Raw genomic sequence first — 27342 nt, 5'->3', positions numbered from 1 at the left:
ACCTTTCTCCTTCACCAGAACATGGGCTCCTTGATGGCAAGGACCAAGTAATTGTACCCTCTTTCGCCAGTGGTACTGATAAAAATGTGTTTTTATGTATACGTGTGTATGCATGTATATGCATGTACACATATGTTCCTACGTAGAGACACATAAATGTGGATGTTGTGCTTTAAAGAATGATTTAAAACTGCTTGGTCTTTTGGTTTGTGAAAGGTAAGATAAAAACAACTAAGTAGCTGGACTGGGATTTAGATCCAAAGGCGTCTTATTCCAATGCTTTTCCACCATGCCATGATGCTTTCAAGATTCTTCCCAGCATTAACATTCTTCACAATAATTTACCACATAAGAGAGATATTACCTGCATCACCAAATGTTTTAAACTTTAGGCTACAGTGTAATTGTTGGTTTACTAATGCCTGGGTGATCAGGTGGCACTATCCAAACAAATTAAGTCAGTAGAAGTTGGTTTGTGGAAGGTGATGGGGTCAAATTTATAGATACAATTACAAGTGAAATATGCTGATGAAATGATATGACTATATTACATGGTAGATAACTTATCTATTCGAATATAAGCTAAATGATACCTCTATTTAGAGGACAACCAGACTAAAGAAAAGATGGGTTTTGAAAATTACTGAGCTAAAAACATGTTTAAGTCCTATTGGTATTGGTGGAAAAAAAAACTAATTCTAAAGAAAATCTAAGAAGCAGAACTCTTAATTAAAGTTTTCTTAAAATCAATAGGCAGACTATACTCCTTTGAGACAGATTTGTGTCTTCTGACCTTATCACTGACTTTGAGGGACTATGGAGGTTAAATGTCTTTAAATTTTGTAACTCATCATTAGGAGACAAGTAAAGAAAAAAATGAATATAAAAAGTAAAATCTTAAAGTACCTGAAGTTTTCGGAGTTTAGCCATTTGCTCCTCCAGCTTTTGGCAATGTTCGACCAGCTGGGCACAGAGTTTCTTCCATCGGCCCTCAATCTCTTCAAATTCTGACTGATATTTCCTGCTAATATTAGAGGACGCTTTCCTTGACATCTCTTTCACAGTGGTGCTGAGATAGTTTAGGCCATTTTGTTGTTCTTGTAGAGAGTTTTGTAAAGCCTCAAAATTAAAAAGAAGAAAGTGCATTTATACTAACTGATGAATACTAACGAGTTTCATTGTTCAATTTCATTGACTAGTTTCAGATAAATCAAATTACTTAAAATGAAAGCTAGGTGATTCAAACATCGAAAAATAAATGATGTAACATCAGTTATAAAAGTCATTTAAATTCTAATTTTAATAAGAGTAGTTTACACATTATTTAATAATATTTTATTTAAAAATCTATGCCTAGTCTTCTGAACAATGCCAAATATATACAAACCTATATATTACTGAACCAAAGCGCTTTAGCACACCTAATTTTATTACATTTTGTCTGTATATTAATAACTGCATTTATGATTCAATTAATGGAGTTTAACTTAATTATACTGAGCCTTTAAGTAAGATAACTTTTAACCTTCATAGATAAAAATATAACTAAATCAGATTGATAGATGTGATAACAAAGCTCTGAATAAGTTACCAGATGGAAGGTTTACTAATGCCACTTAATGAATGTTTTTTTATTTTTCAAAAGACACTGCTCTGTTTTGTAGTATCACAGTGAAATTCTAGGGAATTTTGGGGAGAATTTACAAACTTGATTTTACATTTGTACTGTATAATCTATTCCACCCCTTATAATACGATGCATATCTTTAGGTTTCACCTACTCAGTATTTATTTAAATTTTCCTTTCTGGTTATAAACTAAAAAGGGTGAAGATAAAAAATTGAAAAAAATACCCATTATATACAACTATTACTTTTTACATAAACTTCCAGTTCTTTCCATGTAAAACTAAACCCTGAAGAGCTGATATTTTACACTCACATATGCATAATTATGTGTCAAACATAATTTGGTGGTTGCATACCTTATGTTTATTTTGTGATATGTTATTTTTTATTTTTATTTTACTTTATTAAAGTGTTACCCTTGATTATTTACACAATATCTAGTATGCATAGAACTACATTTTTTTAAACATCTTTATTGGAGTACAATTGCTTTACAATGGTGTGTTAGTTTCTGCTTTATAACAAAGTGAATCAGTTATACATATACATGTGTCTCCATATCTCTTCCCTCTTGCATCTCCCTCCCTCCCTCCCTCCCTCCCTATCCCACCCTACTAGGTGGTAACAAAGCACCAAGCTGATCTCCCTGTGCTATGTGGCTGCTTCCCACTAGCTATTTATTTTACGTTTAGTAGTGTATATATGTCTATGCCACTCTCTCACTTTGTCCCAGCTTACCCTTCCCCCTCCCCGTATCCTCAAGTCCATTCTCTAGTAGGTCTGCATCTTTAGTCCCGTCTTGCCGCTAGGTTCTTCATGACTTTTTTTTTTTTTAGATTCCATATATATGTGCTAGCATATGGTATTTGTTTTTCTCTTTCTGACTTACTTCACTCTGTATGACAGACTCCAGGTCCATCAACCTCACTACAAATAACTCAATTTCGTTTCTTTTTATGGCTGAGTAATATTCCATTGTATATATGTGCCACATCTTCTTTACCCATTTATATGTTGCTGGACACTTAGGTTGCTTCCATGTCCTGGCTATTGTAAATAGAGCTGCAATGAACATTGTGGTACATGACACTTTATGAATTATGGTTTTCTCAGGGTATATGCCCAATAGTGGGATTGCTGGGTCATATGGTAGTTCTATTTTTAGTTTTTTAAGGAACCTCCATACTGTTCTCCACAGTGGCCGTAACAATTTACATTCCCTCCAACAGTGAAAGAGGGTTCTCTTTTCTCCACGCCCTCTCCAGCATTTATTGTTTGTAGATTTTTTGATGATGGCCATTTTGACCGGTGTGAGATGATATCTCATTGTAGTTGTGATTTGCATTTCTCTAATGATTAGTGATGTTGAGCATCTTTCATGTGTTTGTTGGCAATCTGTATATCTTCTTTGGAGAAATGTCTATTTAGGTGTTCTGCCCATTTTTGGAATGGGTTGTTTGTTTTTTTGATATTGAGCTGCATGAGCTGCTTCTAAATTTTGGAGATTAATCCTTTGCCCGTTGCTTCATTTGCAAATATTTTCTCCCATTCTGAGGGTTGTGTTTTCGTCTTGTTTATGGTTTCGTTTGCTGTGCAAAAGCTTTTGAGTTTCATTAGGTCCCATTTGTTTATTTTTGTTTTTATTTCCATTTCTCTAGGAGGTAGGTCAAAAAGGATCCTGCTGTGATTTATGTCACAGAGTATTCTGCCTCGACTTTCCTCTAAGAGTTTGATAGTGTCTGGCCTTACATTTAGGTCTTTAATCCATTTTGAGTTTATTTTTGTGTATGGTGTTAGGGAGTGTTCTAATTTCATTCTTTTACATGTAGCTGTGCAGTTTTCCCAGCACCAGTTATTGAAGAGGCTGTCTTTTCTCCATTGTATATTCTTGCCTCCTTTATCAAAGATAAGGTGACCATACGTGCGTGGGTTTATCTCTGGGCTTTCTATCCTGTTCCATTGATCTATATTTCTGTTTCTGTCCCAGTACCATACTGTCTTGGTTACTGTAGCTTTGTAGTATAGCCTGAAGTCAGGGAGCGTGATTCCTCCAGCTCCGTGTTTCTTTCTCAAGATTACTTTGGCTATTCAGGGTCTTTTGTGGTTCCATACAAATTGTGAAATTTTTTGTCCTAGTTCTGTGAAAAATGCCAGTGGTAGTTTGAAAGGGATTGCAATGAATCTGTAGATTGCTTTGGGTAGTAGAGTCATTTTCACAATGTTGATTCTTCAAATCCAAGAACATGGTGTATCTCTCCATCTATATGTATCATCTTTAATTTCTTTTATCAGTGTCTTATAATTTTCTGCATACAGGTCTTTTGCCTCCTTAGGCAGGTTTATTCCTAGGTATTTTATTCTTTTTGTTGCAATGGTAAATGGGAGTGCTTTCTTAATTTCACTTTCATATTTTTCATCATTAGTGTATGGGAATGCAAGAGATTTCTGTGCATTAATTTGTATCCTGCCACTTTACCAAATTCATTGATTAGCTCTAGTACTTTTCTGGTAGCATCTTTAGGATTCTCTATGTTTAGTGTCATGTAATCTGCAAACAGTGACAGCTTTACTTCTTTTTTGATTTGGATTCCTTTTATTTCTTTTTCTTCTCTGCTTGCTGTGGCTAAAACTTCCAAAACTATGTTGAATAATGGTGGTGAGAGTGGGAAACCTTGTGTTGTTCCTCATCTTACTGGAAATGGTTTCACTTTTTCACCACTGGGGACGATGTTGGCTGTGGGTTTGTCATATATGGTCTTTATTATGTTGAGGAAAGTTCCCTCTATGTAGAACTACATTTTGAGCTAAGCAATTTATTGTGAGCCTTCTCCCATGTCATTAAGTATTTTTCAAAAACAGATTTTAATTGCTTCTGCAGTTCATTTAACCATTTCCCATTATTAGCTGTATAAAATAATTTTAAGTTTTCCACTCTTTTAAATTATGTTTATGATCTATTTATGCATATCTCTATGTATCTATATCTGAAAACTTTTCCTCAGCAAAACTTACATTCAATTTACATTCCCTCCAATAGGTGAGATGTAGTTCATTGCTGCCAGATCTGCACTTACTATATCTTTTGGGTTTCTTTTTTTTTTGCAATTTAGTATGTAAAAAATAGTATCTCATTTTGTAAATTTGTACTACATCCTTACAATTTCTTTTGTTAATTAAAGTATAGTTGAGTTAATATATTAGTTTCAGGTGTACAACATAGTAAGTCAGTGTTTTAATAGATGATACTCCATTTAAAGTTATTATAAAACATTGGCTATATTCCTTGTGCTGTACAAGATATCCTTGTATCTTACTTATTTTACACATAGTAGTTTGTACCTCTTAATCCCATACCCCCATTTTGCCCCTCCCCCACCCCTCTGCCCACTGGCAACCACTAGTTTGTTCTCTGTATGAGTCCGTTTCTGTTTTGTTATATTCATTTGTTTTATTTTTTTAGATTTCTTTTTGTACTTTAGTACGTAAAAAATATCTCATTTTGTAAATCTGTACTACATCCTTTACAATTTGAGGTACAATTTTTCATAGGATTAATGGTCATTTATGTCTCTTTCTGGTGACTACCTTATTAATAACTTACTCAGGCAAGTGTTTTCCTTATCTCATTTTTCTTTAAAATTGGCTCTGGTATTTTTACAATGTTTGTGATCACTTCCATTGATTTTTGTGCTTCCCCATATGTTTTTAAAGTTTTATTAAAAATTTCTCCAAAATTTATGATTAAAATGTTTCTGACTTTTTAATCTATGTGGTAGCTTGTTTTGGTGTAACATTTGACACAAGTTTCTAACTTCATTTTTTTCAGTTAGTTAATAATTCATCTTCTCAATAATATTTATAAATAATTTTCCCTCCATCACTGTTTTATCAATGGAAATACACTGTTCCATTCATCTGCATACAGTTTCTTTTATACTTAACCCACTCCCCTAATTGCTATACCTTTGTACTCTTATGTCCTTACATTTATAGTTTTATTAAGTCACATATACTTCAAAGTAAATTTTGGAACTATTTCAGGTATTACAAACAACAACATAAAGGGGCAAAAAGATTACACAGTTATAGGTTGTTTGGTATTATAGTAAATAGTTTAAATAGGACAACATATACTGGAAAATGTTTAAAATAAAGATTTCTTTGAAGAAATTCTTCTAAAATTACTTTTTTAGGAAATAATATTTAATTCCCAAAAAAGAACTCTTGATATAACAAAGTTAAATTTTTAACATTTTTTCTTAATTTAATTCTCAAAATGTGGACATATTATCTCAGCTCTTAATACAATGAATGAATACACTTTAATGTCTTACAAAATAAAATGTGATTAGATATACAGCACAGGCTTTTCAGAACTAGCAGGGAAAGTATTCTAAAATCTCATAAAAATTATTTCTTTAATTTCCCATATTAGTATTTTATTTCCTGATATAAGACTATTAAAATACAGTGAATAGAACTCAAAACCTAATTACAATATTACATCAAAAAGGGTTTAAATTAAAACTAATTTTATAACTACATTAATTTACCACTTTCTTTTTGGAAATGTGAGATGAGCTCTAAATCAGCAAGCAAAGGGGAGGAATAATACCAGAACTTCTATAATAATCAAAATCCATGTTTCTGAAAATATACACTAAGCAGGAAAGAATATACTTCTTAAGTAGACCGTGTCATTGTTTTCAAAGATGGAATTTTTATCTTATGGAGAGAAGGCACAAATGCATAAAATATTACACTTTTAAATTCTTAATCTTCATTTTTTCAGCTGGTAAACTATTACACTTGCCACGATTATTTTAATTCTAGTATTATATTAAGGTTATACCAATGTGATTGCTTGATAGATGAGATCTGTACTGTATTGTTTAAGACATTTAAATAGTCACAGACCTGTAACTCCCCGAGTCTCTGCTCCATGATCTCATATTCAGTGACAGTAACCTGAGGTACAGAGAGTTTGGTTTCTGACTGCTGGATCCACATGAGGATGGTACTCATGGTCTCCTGATAGCGCATGGGTGGCAAAGTGTCCAAAACTTTATCGAAAGGGAAAAAAAGAGAATCATTTAACCATTTAAAACTTTGTCATTTGTTTTCCTAAGCTGCCAGCAAACTCAATCATACTAATAATTACAAATATTAACAAAGTGTGAAAACGTGAATATACAGATTAGAATATGATTATGTTGTTGAAGATAAATTCCTATTACATGCCTGATACTTTGACAGAAACTATGCATATATTACATCGAATCCTCCTATCAGCCTTGCAAGATTTGCATTGTTTAATTCATGTTTTTTAAGGTGAGGAAATGGAGCAACAGAGAGGCTGAGTAACTTGCCCAAGGTAACACAGATGGTAGTTGGAGAAACCAAGTAGAGTTCATGTATATTTGACTTTGAAGACTACTCTCTTTCTGTATTATCATTTGCCTTTGGGGAAAATAGTAACATTATCTACAGCAGGTGATATTTTATATTACATCAGTTCATGCTGTATTTTACTAAAAGAAACACAATTTGTGTGCGTTTAGTGTCAGAAACTCTAATAATGATCACGCACATTATCATTCTTAATTCTTATAATAAACCTGTGACATAGACATTATTATTCCATTTACATTTGAGGAAACAGAGGCTATAAAAGAAGGCCAACTAATCTGTTCATAGTCAAACATCTAGTAAGTGTCACAGCCAGGATTTTAAACCAAGATCATCTTGTTTCAAAGTCAAAGCCACCAACAAACAATGTACTTTCTCTAACATATATATATATATATATATATACACACACACACACACACACACCACACACACACACATATATGTATATGTACATACATATATTCATTCCAACTATATATAAAATTAGGGAATGAAATTTATATATATATGGGAAAGTACAATGTGTGTGTATATATAGTTATATACAAATTTTAAATCTAAAATGTATATATGTGTATATATACTATTTATTACTATACATTATTTTATACACACCCACACAGATTATGTGACTTAAGTAGCTATACTGACCATGTTCAAGGTTGAGAATTTTGGCAGAAAACTGGAAACCATAAAAATGATTTTAAGTGTTTTAAGAAGAATAAAAAAGAAACTGTAGAACTGAAACATGCAATAAGTGAAAAAGTAATAACACAATGAATAGGTTTAAATGCAGATTAGGCAAAGCTAAACAGAGAATTAGTAAACCTGAAGGTAGGCCAGAAACATATACATGTATGTGTGTGTATGTATGTGTATTTATATATATGCATACATGCATATATATCTGGAATGAAGCATGGAGAGAGAAACAGATGGAAAATAAAGATGAGAGAATAAGAGACATAGAAAAAAACAGTAAAATGAACATAAATGTATCCCAGAATCACAGAGAGACATGGGACAGAAGCCACATTTGAAGAGATAATGGCTGAGAATTCCCCTAAACAGATAAAATCACACTGCAAAATACTAGCTCAAATCACTATATCCAATTGCATTATTTAAACCACATTATTTTTATCAGATAGCCTATGAGTTTCACTTCTATATACCAATTCCTTCTAAACTAAATGAGAAGAATATAGGAAAGTACTTTGCACGCTTGTTAGTGGGGTTTTCAAATGGAAAATATATTTCTAGAAAGTGTGTTAGAAAGGGATACTGAGAATTTTACTCAATGTGCTTATATTTATTTGGCAGTTCATGCCCAAATTTATTTTAAGAGGCCTTCTTTAACCTGAGCATTTCTGATTTCATACTGGAGGATCTCAAAAGATCTCTGTGGTACTATAAACCTCACTGCTTTCTTTCATATAAATAATGTGTTTCTCTGCTAACTAGATACATTTGAATGCTAGGTAATTATTAATAAAAACAAAGAGGGATCTCATGAATAGTACTGAAGTAAAGCAGTATTTAGTTATGATGAAGCAAAGAGTTGGAAGGAGACAGGTCTATGGGTAGAGACAAGGAGGTATGTTGGATAGATTATAAAATGTACCAAGTTTGGTTTAACTGAACTTGAACATATACATTCTGGAAAACAGTGCTTGTTTTCCTTGTGGCAGTGGCTGGGACACAATAAACATTTATTAGAAGCTTGTCAGAGGTGATATGAATCAGTCCAATTTTATCCAGATGATGAATATATGTCAGGAGAGAAAGATAAGTATAGAAAGAGTTGATGAAGATATTAGGGTTACTTTTTATTAGAAAAAGATCAACAGGTTTTTCATGAACATCTATCAGAATTGCTTCTCCATTCTGTTTGTACAGAAGGAGGCTGTGTAGCATGACAATTAGCAAGTCTGATTATGCAGTTCAGTAAACCTGTCTTTTGGAATTGGCTCTCCACTCACTAGCTTTGGCAAATTACTTAACATTTTAGCATCTTAGACCTCATTTATAAAAATGGGGATGTAGATACTTTGGGGAGAATTAATTGAAGTCATTTATTATTCCTTCATTCAGCCAATAATTATTCAATGCTCTGAGCACCAGGGAAGCAAGAAGTAAAAATTAAAATAGCAAAGCCTTGGCTTTCATGATGCTTAAAATATAATTGGTGAGTCAGAAAACTAACAAACAAATCAAGAGACTATAATGACTAATAGAAATAAATGCAGTGAAGAAAAATTAAGTTATGGCGGTGGGGGGGGAGATCCTTCCAGATAATGCAATAAAAAAAATTTAAGATTGAGAATTAGAAATAAAAATGTTGGAGCAATGAGGATTTACACAAGGGATGGTGGGCAATCAATAGATTAGCAATGGAAGATACTACCATCGCCAAGCTTAGAGGGACAAAGGGAAGAGGTGTGAGATGGTGTTACAAGAAACCAATAATTGGAACCACCCAGCAGGAGCTGAATTCACAGGGGGATTCCCTTTGGGGATGCAGGGTCCCTGAGGTATGCTGTTTCCAGAGAGGGCTAGAAAGTTGGAGGATTCATTCTCAGCCACTGATGGAGAGGCACCCTGTAACACTGAGAGGAGAAGAGAATATTCTATCTTCTCTCCTCTTCTCACCTTCAGTATCCTCCAAGTGCCTCCCACTGGCTGAACCAAGCAGGTAGACAGTTTAAAAAAAGGATCCTAGGAAGTGTAGTTTTCATAGGAAGAGCAGGGAATGGCACTGAGAAGAGACAAACAGAAGCTCTGCCTGGAGATGATGGTGAGAGTGCGTATAGAGGGGAGGGAACGGAATTTGAGAGGGGCAACAAAGTACATCAGTGGTTTTACCAATATTCCATTTCTTAAGTTTAGTAGCTCAGTATGCAGATTTCTATTTTTTTCATTATTTAAAAAAATGTCTATATGTTACAGAAACCCTTTGAATATAATAAAAGTATTAAATAAAATAAAAAGGATAGAAAGGGACCAGACAGTGAATAAAAAAGCCCTCTCCTTGGAAGTATCACTTCACAAGAGACTTAAAAGCACTGAAGGAGGGAGCCATATGAATACAGAGAAGAAAGGTTTTCCAGGTGGGTAATAACAAGTTTAACAGTCCAAAGACATGAGTATTTCTAGTAAGGTAGGAGCACAGCAAGGAGGCAAGTGTAGCAAGAACAAAGTGAGCAAGGTGAAGTGTGGTGCGACATTAGGGCAGGGGAAACTACGACCATGAAGGCCTTTGTAGATCTTAATAAGAGGCTACATTTTATTCTAAATTTGTCTCTATATTTGCTGATTACTGCATCCATTGTTGGGTACATATTTGCTATTATTATTAGCTAGAAGGGAGATGCAATACAACAGGAAAGTGAAGGAGACATACTCAAGACTAAGTAGAAATTTTAAGAGTTTAATACAAAGTTTTATCTATGTTAATAAAAGGAGAACACTTCCTTGCTAGGGAGAGAACAAAAGCTGAATAGAGGCACTCATGTTCTTTCATTTGTGGGGAGAGGTAGGTTCCTTTGAACTAATTTACTTTCTAGAGAGCCAGATGCATAGCCAAACCTAAGACATTGCTCTGAAATGATTTACAAACACACACACACACATGTCCACACATGAAGACATACAATGCATGCATATGAATATCCTAACACACACAGAGTGAATTTAAAAAGTTAGTGTCCACTTCATCCTGCAAAGAGAATCATGATCAGACCAAACTTTAAATAATAAAAATAGATAAAGATCAAGGGAAATGGTAACAAAAAGGATGAAAGGGTTTTATTTGTTTAACTTCAGGTTTACTTAAATACTGTTGTTTCAGTACTGGTTAATACTTAATGGTCATTTAAAAATACATATACAAGGCATAGTTTATTATATTGCACCGCATATTTAACCATGTATTTGGAAGAGTGTTTAGACTGTGCTGAGGATAGTCTTGGCATTTGTAGCATCCTGGGGAAAGACTGTATTTGTAGTTGTAATTGTACCTACATTAAATGAGAGGAAACAAAGATTTTCTGACTTGTCAGCTTATCACCAAAGTGATAAGGTAGCATGAGCACTGTACAAGTATGAAACAGTTACTTAACTCATAAGTATATGTTATAATATTATAGATGGTCCAAAACTCAGTCAGCATCCACCTATGGAATAGATTAAAGGAGGGAGGGAGGAAAGGAGATAGACAGATAGACAGACTGACAGAAATAAAATGCCATACATTCAAAGAATCCATTGTTTTTCAGCACAGGCCAGCATAAAACAAAAATCTCTCAAATCCAGAAAGAAGATGACCACTTAAACATTCTATATTATTAAATAATAAATTTGATTGATCTTTCTTCTATTAACCAATACAATTCTAGCTAGATCTTAAGAAATAATCACAACTTGATACATTATTTTTCTTTGTGTTAAACAAAATGTCAACAAAGTACGCATTAATTTGCATTATTCAATGAATAACTTACATTATGTAAAGTCTCAGGTTCTCTTCAAAACCCTGGTAAAGTATTGAAGAATCCAGACCACCACTGCATGTGGGCACTATTTACCATATTGTATAGATGGAACATCTTATTCTGTATTCTGATTCGGGATGTTTGGGCACATTTTTTTCCTTGAAATCTGGATCCTAAGTAAACTCTCTGGGTGTTTCACAGGTGGATTGCTTTGGGGAGGAGCTAGAACTGAAACAGGACCTAGCAAGTCCATAGTTTCTGAACTAGCTATCTCACTACCCATGTGTGGGTTCATCAATCAGGAAATACATCTGAAGAGCTGTGGGAATAGTTACCCAATGGGCTCTAATCTCACCCTCAAGTCCACTTCATTTCTAAGGGAGGCCCTGATTGTCTTCTCCCTTCTTTAGCTTCCTTCTGGTCTCTCAGTTTAATGAGAAGGGAAATATTTCAGTTTCTGAACTGTTGATATTTTTCTGTATAACTGCTTCGGATCAGTATTCGGATGCAAGACGTAAAGTTCTCTCGTTGAGAGCTAAACCAAACTTCCACTCTATTCTGAGAAGACAGAACAACTTGTGAAAAGATCAAATGCCTTTGTTAGTATCTCACAGGTAAGTTATTTAGCTCAAGCAAAAACCCACACAAGGGAAGATCCTTCCTAGTCTCTCCACATGTACTTTTGCTTCCTTTCAATCTATCCTCACTGCTCAGTTTCTGAAAATGTAAAACTGATTTATGATGTTATATCACAGCATAAAACCCATCAGTATTGTTTCATTTTTCTCATGTTAGTGTCTAGAACCCTCACCGTGGCTCATAAAAGGCCCTTCTAGGCTGTTTGCCTCTCTAGGCTCACCTTGCATCACTCTCTCCTCTCTGTGCTCCAGGGACACAGGACTTCTCAGATTCTTAGCTAGCCAGCACCTACTACCCTTAATCTCACTAATTCCTGTTCATCTTTCAGCTTCTGTGTCCTCTCTGAGGACTAAGAAAGATAATTTATAAGACTGTTGTTTGTAGACTAAAAATTACTATGAATATAGAATACATTTAACTTTTAATATTATTTTCTCATATCATCTTTGCCAAATACCAACCACCAATTCCTCACACCAGTTTTCACCATTTAAAGTACACTTAAGATGTCAAGATTTTGTTTCATTGTGACAACACTAGTAAAGAAGAAAAGGAAAGAGGGAATGAAAGTCAAGATGGATTCCCAAGATGGTAGCTCTTACTTGCTGAATACTTAATATGTTCAAAGCACCATGTAGTAATAAAAGAAATGAGATTTACTCCCCGGTGTAAGTTTGGGGGAAAACATACATATGGAAAATTCCTTGAAAATAATTATTAATTAACAAACTGAACTGCAATATGACTTGATGTGGTGAACTTTTATTCACCATTTTTATATATGTACATAATACATATACATAAATTATATATAAATACATATTACATAAAATTATATATAATTTATACATATAATACACAATATATGCAATGTATAAATTATATATACACAATTTATATATAATATTTAATACACATAATGCATATAAATTATATATACAAATATAAACTGAATAATTTATAATTCATATATATAATCCATATTTAATTAATGATTATTAATGAATGAAAATAAGTTTTCCAAAAGAGTGAATCAAAGTGCTAGAGATATTTGGTTAATATAGTGGAAAGGAGTACATTTATTTAGACATAAATGAAATGAAAATATTTGGCACTTTTATAAACAATCATCATATATATGCAAGATAAAGAGAAGACATGCTAATATAGATGGGTATACTGATAGCTATATGAACAGAGGTTATATATTAATATATATTTATATTATGGTGTCATAATCAAATCTGTTATCATCACACATCAACATTCTGAACACCTTTAAAAGAAACAGAAAAAAATGTTAAACCTTAATATAATGAATAAGTCTATGTAAATTAAAAAATTTTCAGTGAATAAGCTCCTCTGACAACCAGTTACAGTATAACCATTAACATGTACTTGACTTTAAGGGAGGTTTATGGATTTTATGATAAGAAAAATGCATTATTCTTAAATAGGTCAACGTTTGAAAATTTAGGACATTTACAATCTTTTCCCCAATTGATTTTACAGAGGCCCAGCAACAAGTACACTGAAATCCACTAGAGGGAGCTGATGTTACTGTAAAGTTGTATTACCTGATTCCCTATCAGGAAAATAAACCCCTCAGTAAAAATGACTTTGAAGTAAAAGAAAGGAAAAAAAAATGCATTTATCTTTCATTACATGACCTCACAAGGAAAAAAAATAGGAAAGTGAGGAAAGCCCGTGTATTACCCTATGCTGATTCTAGCAATGTTATTATGTGGTAAATTTTTTGCACATTTGCAAAGGAAAGCAGTTAAAAATGTGTGTTCCAACAAATTAAAGTTTCAGTAGAAAACAAATATATGTTCTTGTGATTCTCATGACAACTTTGAGGATGACTTTTTAAAAAAATATTTTTATCTTAATGCCTTAAAAATCTAGTTTTACTCTATAATCCTTTGTGTGTACATATATATACATATGTATATATGTGTATGGTGAACCAAAGACCCATTCGCTAATGCTTAAAAATGTTCATAAACCTGCTCGTCAAAGGAATTTTTGTCTGATGAGTAGGGATATTTGGACTGTGTATTAATATCATAAGAGCAAACTGGTGAGAGACAAAATCGACATCCTGAAAAATTTGCTCGTCATATGGTAGGCATTTGCATAATTGCTCCACTCATATGTTGTATTTTACCAGTAAATGAGAAAAAGAAGATATTGTATAGTTATAGTGATCCAAGAGCAAAATGCAGCCCAAAGAATAATTTGTCCTTGGCTGAGTTTCAGTTGCCACATGTATGCTACAGCTATAATAATCTTCATATAAATTGATAGAAGTATTAGCAGGATGCCTAGCTAGATATCCTTGCACATGAAGCAAACTGGATTTGATGAAAACCTACTAACAGGGCTTCCACTGCTCTTTTATTTCCTTCAATGTTCCAAACATTTGACTGTAAAATTTGCAACCCGCCAAGGAGAAGTTACGCCTATACACAACATATACTTTATTTGTTCTTCATAGTCATGACATTATTATGGAGGGAGCAAGAAATGGAAATCTAACAGATTTGTTTTCCGAAAACAACATTCCATTAGTTGTTACTACAGGTTGTAGAGGGTATGGTTTCTTTGATGCAAATCATTGTTTCATGTTAGTACTTTCTCTTTTCATGACAAATAACTAATTTGGAAAACATCAAGTTAGTCATTTTAAGTATTTTTACTTACTTGTCTGTAGCTCTTTCTCTCTGGCGTGCATATCAGCAAAGACTTGGTTAAAATGATTTGTAAAGGCCACAAAGTCTGCATCCAGGAACATTGGCCCTTGTCCTTTCTCTTTCAGGGCTATGCTTTGAATTTTTAATCGCTCAATTTGAGGCTGAAGAGCTGACAGCCGGTTGACTTCATCCTGTACCATAATTTAGAGTATTAAAATAAATAATGTTTTTACTTTGCATACATTACATTTTTGCAAAGAAAAGTATTAAAAGGCAGTGATGCAAACTTAGCTTAATGCCCTTATCAAAATATTGGTAAGAAACATCCATGATGGTTGAAGCAAGCTTCCAGCACAGGTGATCAATTTAAGAATACCTTGACTCTTCATTCAATAGATATCATCATATACAATGATTTTTAAATTTCAAAATGACATCATTTAGAACATTAATGGGCATAAATATATACAGCTGAAAAGTACTATGAATGACCTTATATCTTTTTCATAAATCAAACATGGATGTTTCTCTACCCCGCTCATGTCAAAACTGTGCACCTTTACTTCAAATTCTAAGCTCACTCAATGAACAATTTTCTTTAAATTCATTTGTGTAGAATATAAATTGTATATATAGCTACATGTGTCTGCATATATACATACTACATTAAATTACAAATGTTTATATATTTTTATATAGATTACATATATATGTAATCTATGTAATATTTATGTATATACACTCACATATTTGTGTCTATAATTATCTAAGTTTTGTACAGTCTTATCACTTCTCCTGACTGAATAGGCAATTACCATCATTTTAATTAGGGAGGCTGTTTGCTCTGCTTTACTCTTGTTGTCCTGGCATAATTGTTAACAGCACCCCCTTTCACTCTCAAGACTACTCTGATTTAGTTGATAAAAATCACAAGGACACTCTGCCGTGCTGTCCAATGTAGTAGTCTCTCATCACATGTAGCTACTGAGCACCTAAAAAGTGCTTAGTCCAAATTTAGATGTGCTGTCATTGGAAAACATACACTGAATTTTGAAGACTTAGTATGAAAATACAAACTCATAGTTTAAAATAATGATTAAATCTTGAAATGATATTTTTGATATATCAGGTTAAATAAAATGCATTATTGAAATTCATTTATTTACCTCTTTTTCCTATTTAAATGTCATTTCTAGAACATTTAAAATTACACATGACTTGAATTTGTGGCCTGCATTCAATTTCTTTGGAACGGTGCTGTTCTTGGTGTAAATATTTTCATACTCTTTTGTTTCCAGTGAAGTTGCAATTCATATGTTTCTAATAAATACATAATTTGAACGCAAACAGAAATTTCAAAATGCTCTTTTTTAAAGTATTATTACCATGGTTGTTCACTTAAAAGTCATAACTATGCTACCTCTAGAAAAAAGTACTTCAGGATCATTTATTGTTCAAAATGTAAAAAGCAGGAGAATTAAAATGTAAAAATCGGGTCACAAGACAATTAGAAGGAAAGGAAAATTGACAGAATTATAATAATTATGAACTAAATAAAAATCTGAGCTTCCTGGAAATTAATGTAAAAAGTAAAAAAAAAACTGTTATTTTTGGATCAATGCATACTCTTTTAGAGAGAGTAACTTTTGTCTTGGGACTGAATGAGATAAATTTATCACATGGATCCTTTCATAGTAGCAATACTACCTAATGGACAATCTATTTTTAGAAGATATAAAGATAACTTTCAGAGGAATTCTGGTATGTGATTATAACAGTATGAGTTGATTCAGGTAGGTTAATCTCTAACAATCAAATTCTTTTGGTAGGTGAAAATTAAAGACATTTAGATAAATAAGGAAGTGACCCCCATCTCTCCCATTCAAATATAAAGCCTCTCTATCAAGTGCTAGAAGGTAGGAGCATATTCATAGAAGAAGAGTAAGACAAGAGATAAAGGGTAACACTCTGTGGTTTGGATTACAGAATTACAGACATGCACTTTGTACACTAGACTTGCAAATGGTACCAATGACATCTGCCATGAAACATTTAAGAACCCGATTTACATCTGGCCAGATGTAGGGCCGTCATTCTTCCTTCTTAGGGGGCTATATAATGAGTCTACAGTATAGTAAAGTATGTTCTGCAAAACAAAGGGGACTTTGAAACTAATAAAACATTTGGGCAAATGTTCAGCAGGGACCTTAAAGTTCTAAGAGTAAATCATAGAAAATATCATTTTGACCTCAAATATTTAACATTTAAAAGATGTTAACAATTACTCGTTATTTCCATAAAAGGGCCTTAGTGTGGTTGGTCCTCTAGAGTAAGGCATGTTCTCTCAGTCTGTTTATCCTTCAAAATTGTATGTTTATCTACTAAAAAAACTTGTTTTTTTTTCCTCAGGAAAGGGTCCATGGATTTCTTCCAATTCTTAAAGGGCTCCCTAATCCTCAACATATTAAGAGCCAGTTCTGGCAAACATTAGATTTTGAGCTAAATCTGCACCCTAATTTTAGAAACATCTCCAAATAACAGAATGCGCTGACAAACAGGATGGAGTAATTTATCTACCTATTACTAATCACAACCAAGTAATCACAATTTCAACTGTTGTGTGAATGACATGGGGCTTATCCTGCTAAGTATTTTGCCTAAGGTGATTCATCAAACTAACAGAAACAAATGGGGCAGAAAGAAACAGTAAGGAGTGATGAAGAGGTATAGACTTCCATCATCAGAATTTGGAACTTTGTGGCTGAATGCAGAAAAAAGAAATGATTTCACTTAGGATGACTTCTCTAACCTCGAGAGAATATTTAAGATATGTAACCTCCAGTGATCTCCATTCGCTCCTCAGATAAAGACCAAGGTCCTAGCATGCCCTTAGAGTCCTTGCTTTGTCTCCTATATGCTTGTCTTTTTGCCTCCATCTTTCATCTTACGCCCCCACCCTTCTATGCCCAGCATTCACATTGGCCTTATTTCAGTTATTTGGTCATTATTGCTCCCTCCCACCATGTTCCTTCTGCCTAAAGCCTCCTTCCCTGCTGTTCTCTTACTTTCAACTCAAATGTACCTGCCTCAAGGAAGCTGCCCTTGGTGGCTCTGTCAAGGTCAGGTTTTCCCTGTTAGACACTCTCCCAGAACTCTGTACCTCTGTTTAAAGCATTTGTCCCAGTGGTAATTTAACATCTGTTTATTTAATCATTTACTTAATCTCTCTCTCTCACCTACTCTAGGTAAATGCTATGAGGGCAGGGTCAATGAATGCTCACTCTAATATTCCCTAAACTTAAGTGTCTGCCACCCCAGTGGGTCCTAAAGGTAGAAGCATCACCCTAGCAGGACTGGAAGGCAGGGCATCAAGCCAAAGAAGATTATTCTCAAACCTTAAATCCAGTGGAATTTGCCTTGCTAAATTTTGGACTTGATTAGGATCCCTTCTTTCTTCCCTATTTTTTCTCCTTTTGTAATGTGAATGCCTAGCCTATGCCTGTCCCACCATCATATATTGGAAGCACATAAGTCATCTGGTTTCACTGGTTTATAGCAGGAAAGAAGTTCTATTTCAGAATGAATGATATCTTGAGTCTCATCCCTATCTGATTTAAATTATGAAGAGACTTTGGACTTTAGGCTTTAGGGTTGATGCTAGAATGAGTTATGACTTTTGGACTTTGGGGGCTCGTGGCATGTAACAAGGACATAAATGGGGGGCAGGGTGAGAATCTGTGTACCAAATCATGTCCCCCAAAATGTATGTGTTGGAGCTCTAACCCACAATGTGAGTATATTTGGTGATAGGGCTTTTAGATAGTAATTAAGGTTAAATCAGTTCTTAAGTGCAGGGTCTTTATCTGATAGGACTGGTGGCCTTACAAGACAAAGATTTTTTTTCCCCTCCATGCACATGTGCCAAGGAAAGGCCAGGTGAGGACGTGGTGAGAAGGCAGCTGTCTGCAAGACAGAAAGAGAGTTCTCACCAGAAGTTGAAACCTGCCAGACCTTCATCTTGGACTTTCAGCCTCCAGAACTGTGAGAAAATAAATTTCTTTTGTTTAAGCCACCCAGTCTATGGTATTTGTTATGGCAGCCCAAACCAGCTAATACACTTATTATCATTCTTGGCCACATTAGAGACACTGAATATGTATTTTATGGATGAATGCATTTTGTAGATGTTATCAATATCTATATCTGAATCTCAAGAAACAGGTTATGGTACTATCAACAGATTTTTTATCACAAGAAATAATACAGATGGAGTATTCCTCTAATTCACAGGGAAAAAAAAAGTCATGGATTCTATTCTTTAATAGCAAAATGTATCTAGAATTACAGGGAACAGAAATTACCTATACTTGCATATTTGCCTAATAAACTAAATGCCTTGCTGTATGATATTCTTTATCCAAAAATATATTTCCTGAGTTTATTTACTTCCTAGTAAAGCTGTAGGTCCAATATTTGAAGAAGAATCATCAAATCCTTCAACTGATTTTCCCTTCAAAATAGCTTTGAATTTCCCCTCACTTTCTGGATTCAATACCACCTCCAAACCAACCCTGTTGCCTCTCCATCTCCAGTCTTCCATTATTTAAACCACTGTTTTCAAAGTATGCAGATTAACCCCCATTCATTGCTTTTAAAATTAAGCCCAGTCATCTCAGTTTACCATTAAGGTTCATCCTGGAAACCTTTTCATCTATCCTCTAATCAATTTCCCACTTCCCATGAAAAGTGTAACTATGCATAGTAACAGTTTGTAGTAACTATGCAAAAAGTTCAAGTTGTTTATATTGATATATCTTGTTTATTTACATGTGCAGAATACTCATTTAGTGTCTTTCTCAGGCCCTTTTGTGTGTGCTGTGTCTTGTTTGCCCCTCCAGATATACTGCCCACCCTTCTCCTGTGACCCAGAATGACATTTATAGATTAAAGCTCCTTGTCGCCTGCCTTCTGATTAAGTTTAGTTGATGGGGGCCCCTGTTCAGATTCTGGAGGCAGGGAGGAGAGCGAAGTAGGGTGTTTATTTTTCTGGCCCCACTCCCGTGTTGGTACTTGGACTGGCTCTTAAAGCTGCCTTTACAATGAGCATCTGACTCTCCTTCTGGGTTTCTGTAACTTCTCGCTCCCTGATCCTTCTTAAGTATAGTAACAGCATTGATGCTGGGTTACTGTACTATCCCTTGAGGTTCCTCTATACTCCAAATACATATAAAAACTATTTTTGTAAAGGAACCTTCCTCGAAGTATCCTAATTTAATGGACTGTCAGTTTTAAAGATTTTCCTCATATATCCAATTATACTGTACGTCAGCTGCTTCTGTTTGTGTGGATTCCACATTTTGAACATATGACTGTGTTTTGCTCTGAAATTCACCTGAGCTGCCATAAGAATTGGACAGTTCCAAATTACTGTCCATTTTCCATAGGATACGTGTGCTTCCTATACTCCAACACTGCCTCACCATTTTGAAAACTGACAAAATCAATTAACTATGTGTAACTAAGTTTTTGGGGATTCAGGCATCCATGTGTTACCTATTTAAACTCATTTTCCTCGCTTATATCTTGATCTTTACTGTGTTTAATTAAACCCTTAAGAGGGAAATTTTATCATTAAATAATTTGCTATTCTTCTGGAAATTTCCAAGAAATTTCTATTGATCATGCTCCAAATAGGAGGAAACAGTCTTACCTTACAATTTTTCAACTGGCTTTTAACTGCTGTTGGCTCTGATGTGGTAGTGGGTTGGGTTTTCAACCAGTTTTCTGCAGTAGTTGTCATCTGCTCCAATTGTTGTAGCTGATTATAGAAAGTGATGATGTTGTTCTGATACTCCAGCCAGTTAAGTCTCTCACTTAGCAACTGGCAGAACTCGATCCACCGGCTGTTCAGTTGTTCTGAGGCTTGTTTGATACTGTCAGCATTAACACCCTCTAGAAAGACATATTTTATAAATATATCCACTGAAGCCACAGACTGAAAGACATTATCTGAAAACCAACATTGACTCAAGTTCCAAACTATCATCATCTGAATAATTTCAAACAAATCATTTATTTACTGATAAACAAGTTAAAATACCACGATTTCTGATTATTGACTGTAAATTACTAGAATTGCATCTTATCAAAGAATATGAATATAGCAAAGTACTAAATAAGGATACATAAGATGTAGAAGAGTAGAAAATATTTAAATTTTAAAAAATGGTCAAAGCTCTGATGGTGGGGATGGAAGATTACAGACAAATAACTTTTTGGATACTTCCAAATAAATGTTAAGTATCATGTATATTATTAAACTATACTTCTAAAAAGTAACATACATTTTTATTTTTTAAAACGCCTTTGAATTAGTTGAAATGTTATTATTTGGATTTTTAAAAAAAGGAAAAAAGTGAGTATGTATAAAAAATCAATAATTCTCTGTTTATGCTACAGAAAGCCAGAAATAAGCGGATTGCCCATGAGTCCAAAGAAAGGAAACAAGCATTAGGAAAAATAATCTTTCTAATTAGAAAAAAGGTTTTCAAATTATTTACATGTCATTTACAAATGTGGAAGTTGATCTGAAAGTTTTAAAATCATCGATAGAAATATTAAAGCAGAAAAAGTCTATCGAGGGCAACATGGAAACATAAGCATATCATTATCAACTTCAGCCTTCTGGAAAATCTAGTACGTTTTAGGGAATATGCTATGTCTTTTAACATATATCATCTTATTTAAATTTTGTCAAAATGTGATATATGACTGATGCCAATCCAATGCAAGTACAGCAATATCACATTATTAACTCTCTAAAGTTCATAATATGTAATGTTCTTACACACACAGTTTACATAGTAAATTCTTTAATAAATTACACTATATAAATATATTAAATATGATATGCATGTTAAAACGTAGCTATGATAGCACTAACTTTCTAATATTTCTGAAACAATGAATATTCAAATGTTTCCTATTCCTACATATACTCGTAGATCTCAAAAGGGATCATAAGCTCACTGTAAGATTCTTCCTCTAAGTTAAAGTATTTTAGGGGTAAAATGATTTAGTGAAGACCAAGTTGTCTAGGAGAATCTTCTTTTATGAATGTCCATTTTACACAACTTTCTGGGAATGTGATTTAGTTACCTGACAAGTTATTACGTTATTAAAGAGTGAAGACCATCTCTAGCAAATGTAAGGCCTGTGGTTCTGCTAACTTGTACATGCCTCCCACTTCACTCTTTTTAAAGAATAAAAAGACATGGATTTGGAGTCAACAATTTTATTCTCCTTTACTTTCCTCTGCTCAGATACCTAATTTTCATTTTGTTGTAATTCTGTCATGCTGCCAAACCACGTCTCTCAATCCATTTGAAACACAACTCTAACTTCGCTCATTTCAGAATTTGACACTAGCCAGGATGACATTGGAGAAAACAAACTTCGCAAATATCGTTGGCAACGATCTTTTTCCTCCTTCTTTCCCTGATATATTTTTGAAAAAAAATTAATTTAAGGGCTTCCCTGGTGGCGCAGTGGTTGAGAGTCCGCCTGCCGATGCAGGGGACACGGGTTTGTGCCCCGGTCTGGGAGGATCCCACATGCCGCGGAGCGGCTGGGCCCGTGAGCCATGGCCGCTGAGCCTGCGCGTCCGGAGCCTGTGCTCCGCAACGGGAGAGGCCACAACAGTGAGAGGCTCCGCGTACCGAAAAAAAAAAAAAAAATTGATTGAAAAACTGAAGAGTAAAAAGTTAATATATGTATATTTCTATATATACAGCTATAAAAGGCAGCCCATGGTTTGCAGGAGCTAAATATTCCTCTAATACCCTCCCTAACAGCTAAGGAAGTGACTGGTTTTATTGAGACATCTGGATGTGTTGTGGGATGTTCTGTTTGGGATAATTTGGTTTTGAGCAGTGACCAAGAATTATACTAAAATATGTTCTGAGGGATGCCACTAAGAAACTATAGTTGTAAAATGATCATGTTTGTCACAAAGTATAAGGGAAGAATCCAAATCTCCAGTCATATAGGCACTCAGTTTGAGAAAAAAATACTACAATAAAATGCTGATATTATTGCTGGAAAATGAAAGGGAACAATTTAAAAGTACACAGGGTAGAAATTGTAAATTATGTTAGAAAATGATTCAAAGATGTGCCATGGATCTAAATGACCAGATGTTTAGGAGAAATATTTTCAGCATATATTAAATGTGAATAGGCACTTAGAAGAAGGAAGTCAGTCCTTGGTAGTCCAAGTCCATGACAGGCAAACAAGAGATGCTAAAGTAAATTAAAAGTACTGATGGAACGATGCTGGATTGAATTTATTTAGCATTTGTCCAAATGATAAGGGAATACAGAGAAAATTGTCTCACCGTCCCTGAGGTCAACCATATGAAAATCCCTTAGCAATTGGAAAAATAAAATCATAAATTAATTTTAATAAGAATAATGCATGTTAATTTAATCAGCAAAATACAAATCAAACTATAATGAAGTATCAATAAGTTCTATGGTACCTATTAAAATCCAGAGCTAGAATTTAATGACTCCTTGTTCATTACCCAAAACTATCAGTTCAACATGTCGTGCCCCAAAAATGTCCAGATGCTAAACACTGAGGCAAAAGGAATTAATATAAATGAGAAAAGTGAATTTAGTACAAATCCACTATGAAATCTACATACTCTCCACTTAAGAGCATACTGATTTTTATAACCGAATAAAGGGAATTAAAATATAATAATAGGTAAAAGAAGGATCTCCTTATTAGGATAAATGGTAAAAGCAGGCAAAAGGGTATAAAAGTTCACAGCAAAAGCTCCAGTATTTAGGCAGACATGAGTTCAAATTTGGTCCCTGGCCCCCACCACTGCTTTACTAAATGAGTGAACTGGGTTCAGTTAGGTAATCACACTGGGCCTCATTTTTCTTATCCATAGATTGAGAATTGACATGTACACACTGCTATATTTAAAATAGATAACCAGCAAGGACCTACTGTATAGCACAGGGAACTCTACTCAATATTCTGTAATACCCTAAATGGGAAAAGAATTTGAAAAAGAGTAGATACATGTGTATGTATAACTGAATCACTCGGCTGTACACCTGAAACTAACACAACATTGTTAATCAATTATACTCCAGTATGAAATACAAAGTTAAAAAAATACAATTGACCTCATTGGACACCTATCAGGGTTCTTAGTTAACATATATGAATTGTTACACCAAGCATGACATATACTAGACAACCAATAAATATTAGTCAATGTTAATATAAAGAAATGAAAAAGAACATGTAGGAAACAAGGAAAAGAAACCAGATCTTTCAAACGGTAAATTAGGGAGAGGGGGGAGTCTTTTTAATTACTGAAAAGGGTCATTTATGAAAAATAATAAATATTTTTTAAAGATAGTAATTTTATATAATATGGCACTAATATGGGATATAGAAAGTATATTTATACACTTTTAAGAGAAATTATATCAATCAGTGATGAATCCATAAGTTTATTAGGGAATCTTGGAATAATTGGTCATAAATCTGTAATCATTTGAAATTAAAGTTACACAGGATAGCCATGCTAAAAGTTAAAAACAGAAATTTCTAGATGTCACTGGTGAAGATATGATTTTGACTGCAGAAAATCAGACATTTTATTTATTAACGATTTGTATGGAAATACTGTATTATTTCATATATGAATACGCTTCCTGCTCAACTAGAGTATAACCTGTCTTTCTAAACTATAAACCCCCCTAAGAAAACTCTCTCCACTGGCAGTATCTGATAGAATTCTCAGCTTAGAGTAGGTATGAAATAAATACACTTTACTTGTGAACTCACCCAACACCAAATCGATATCTTACTTCATACGAATACAAACATTAGGGGAGCAATAGCCACAGACACGAAGAGCCAAACACAAGACGCATGCAGTCCCTCTTGCTTCAAGTTTGCTTTAAAATACTTGGGGGAGGGATCAACAGCACTGTCCCAAGTCACATTACTTAATGTGTGTCTCTCAAACTAAAATTAGAAATGCCATTACTTCAACTTCATCAATTAACTGGCCATCTATTATCCAGTGCTAATGAGATTATGAGAAAGTCCCTTAAAACTTTTGCAGGATAAAGGTACTAAGTGTTTCCCCAGCAAATACTATGAATAATTTTATTATTATATATAATTGTTTTATGTGTATTTCATAGAATTATGCTTAACTGAAAATTTTAAGTTTCATGACGGTTGGTAAGTATAAATATCTGCAAAGTTTTAAGTATCAATCATTTGAGCATCTGTTTTTCTAAGTTTTTGTTAGCTACTTAAGAATACAAACACTAACTCACCAGGCATTATGAACAATACTTATGGAAACCATTCTGTAGCAGCACATTAGAATCTCAGGGATAATGGATCATAATCCATTCACATCTCATATTCTAAACAACCCCTGAAATAGTCTATGAATAAATATATTGCACCCAGAGGAAATGGATCATTACTTGAAGTGCATCCATTAATTTTATTACTTGTGTACAGTGCATAACAGACTGTTAGAATAATTTTAATTGTGCACCACCTTCCATGGAAGTACTTCAAAACTGCCACTTAAAGTGAAGTATTCCTCATCGAGTATATTCAGCATTAGCCATAAGGTCAGGGTAGAATAATGCAAAAACCTGTGTTTTCAGAGCTCTTGAATTAGAAGAATATTTGGAATGAAAACTTAAAATAAAGTTGCTAATAAACAGTCCCTATTTTGTTGCATATTAAATGAGGGTCATTGCAAATACATTTGGCATTCAATATAACAGCCTAAAATGTGACAGAAATTTAATTAGAGTCCGTGAAAATGAGGTCTGAGTATTACAGGCTAATTCTAGAGGTGTTTCTGGTGACACTAACTTCTATACAACTGCCACGTCATCTTATTTCAAAAACAGCTTTTAAAAATAGGTTGATATAAAATTCATATCCCTAATAAGAATACATAAATTTATGAATATAAGTTTTTTCATTTTTTCTCTTTCTAAACAGTATTGAATGGTAAGAGCAAAAAGTCAGATTCCTACTCATATTTTTTTTAAACATCTTTACTAGAGTATAACCGCTTTACAATGGTGTGTTAGTTTCTGCTTTATAACAAAGTAAATCAGTTATACATATAAATACATCCCCATATCTCTTCCCTCTGTCATCTCCCTCCCTCCCACCCTCCCCATCCCCCCCCCAGGTGGTCACAAAGCACCGAGCTGATCTCCCTGTGCTATGCGGTTGCTTCCCACTAGCTATTTTACGTTTGGTAGTGTATATATGTCCATGCCACTCTCTCACTTTGTCCCAGCTTACCCTTCCCCCTACCCGTATCCTCAAGTCCATTCTCTAGTAGGTCTGCATCTTTATTCCCGTCTTGCCCCTAGGTTCTGCATGACCTTTTTTTTTTTTTTTAGATTCCATATATATGTGTTAGCATACAGTATTTGTTTTTCTCTTTCTGACTTACTTCACTCTGTATGAGACTCTAGGTCCATCCAACTCACTACAAATAACTCAATTTCGTTTCTTTTTATGGCTGAGTAATATCCCATTGTATGTATGTGCCACATCTTCTTTATCCATTCATCTGTTGATGGGCAGTTAGGTTGCTTCCATGTCCTGGCTATTGTAAATAGAGCTGCAATGAACATTTTGTTACATGACTCTTTTTGAATTATGGTTTTCTCAGGGTATATGCCCAGTAATGGGATGGCTGGATGGTATGGTAGTTCTATTTTTAGTTTTTTAAAGAACCTCCATACCATTCTCCATAGTGGCTGTATCAATTTACATTCCCACCAATAGTGCAAGAGTGTTCCCTTTTTTCCACATACTCTCCAGCATTTATTGTTTGTAGATTTTTTTTGACGATGGCCATTCTGACCGGTGTGAGATGATATCTCATTGTAGTTTTGATTTGCATTTCTCTGATGATTAATGATGTTGAGCATTCTTTCATCTGTTTGTTGGCAATCTGTATATCTTCTTTGGAGAAATGTCTATTTGTTTTTGTGACTAATTTTCCACAACAACAGTGATCACTTAAATTTCCTCCCTTCACACACCCATACACACACACCGGGCACAGAGTCTTTTCCTTTGGAGATTAAACGAAGAAAAATGTGTCTGTCAATTAACAACATTTATTGAGTGTGAACTCTGTGCAGACCATTTTCTCAAGTGTCACATGGAAAAACAGGAAACATAAATCAAACTGCCCAGAACTCAGGAAAAAGTAAGAGAAGAGGAAATGGGTACAACCATGGAAAGCTACTCATTCATGGTGGAGAGGATGAACCACTGCACACAGTACCATTTCCATGCCCCAATGATGTACAGAGCAGCTACAAAATCTCTTCCCATTAAAATACACAATTAGAATAGTTACTGCCACTGAAAATCCTTCAC

At 34.1% G+C, this 27342-nt stretch overlaps 1 protein-coding gene across 1 annotated transcript in view; it reads right to left on the bottom strand.

Annotated features, from left to right (window-relative positions):
• LOC149744371 (dystrophin-like) overlaps positions 1-27342 on the bottom strand; it is a 108782-nt gene that overhangs the window by 63235 nt on the left and 18205 nt on the right. The window contains exons 3-6 of the mRNA XM_089904646.1: positions 20579-20820; positions 14879-15059; positions 6546-6691; positions 907-1119 (exon numbers count right to left, since the gene is read on the bottom strand). Coding sequence (XP_089760772.1) covers positions 907-1119; positions 6546-6691; positions 14879-15059; positions 20579-20820 — 782 coding nt within the window. The remainder of the gene's footprint in view (positions 1-906; positions 1120-6545; positions 6692-14878; positions 15060-20578; positions 20821-27342) is intronic.

This window comes from Delphinapterus leucas, chromosome X, assembly GCF_059928025.1.
Source record: "Delphinapterus leucas isolate spDelLeu-1000000601 "Yukka" chromosome X, BTC_Dleu_Yukka2, whole genome shotgun sequence".
Lineage (NCBI taxonomy): Eukaryota > Metazoa > Chordata > Mammalia > Artiodactyla > Monodontidae > Delphinapterus > Delphinapterus leucas.
This window is presented reverse-complemented; position numbering and strand designations above follow the sequence as displayed.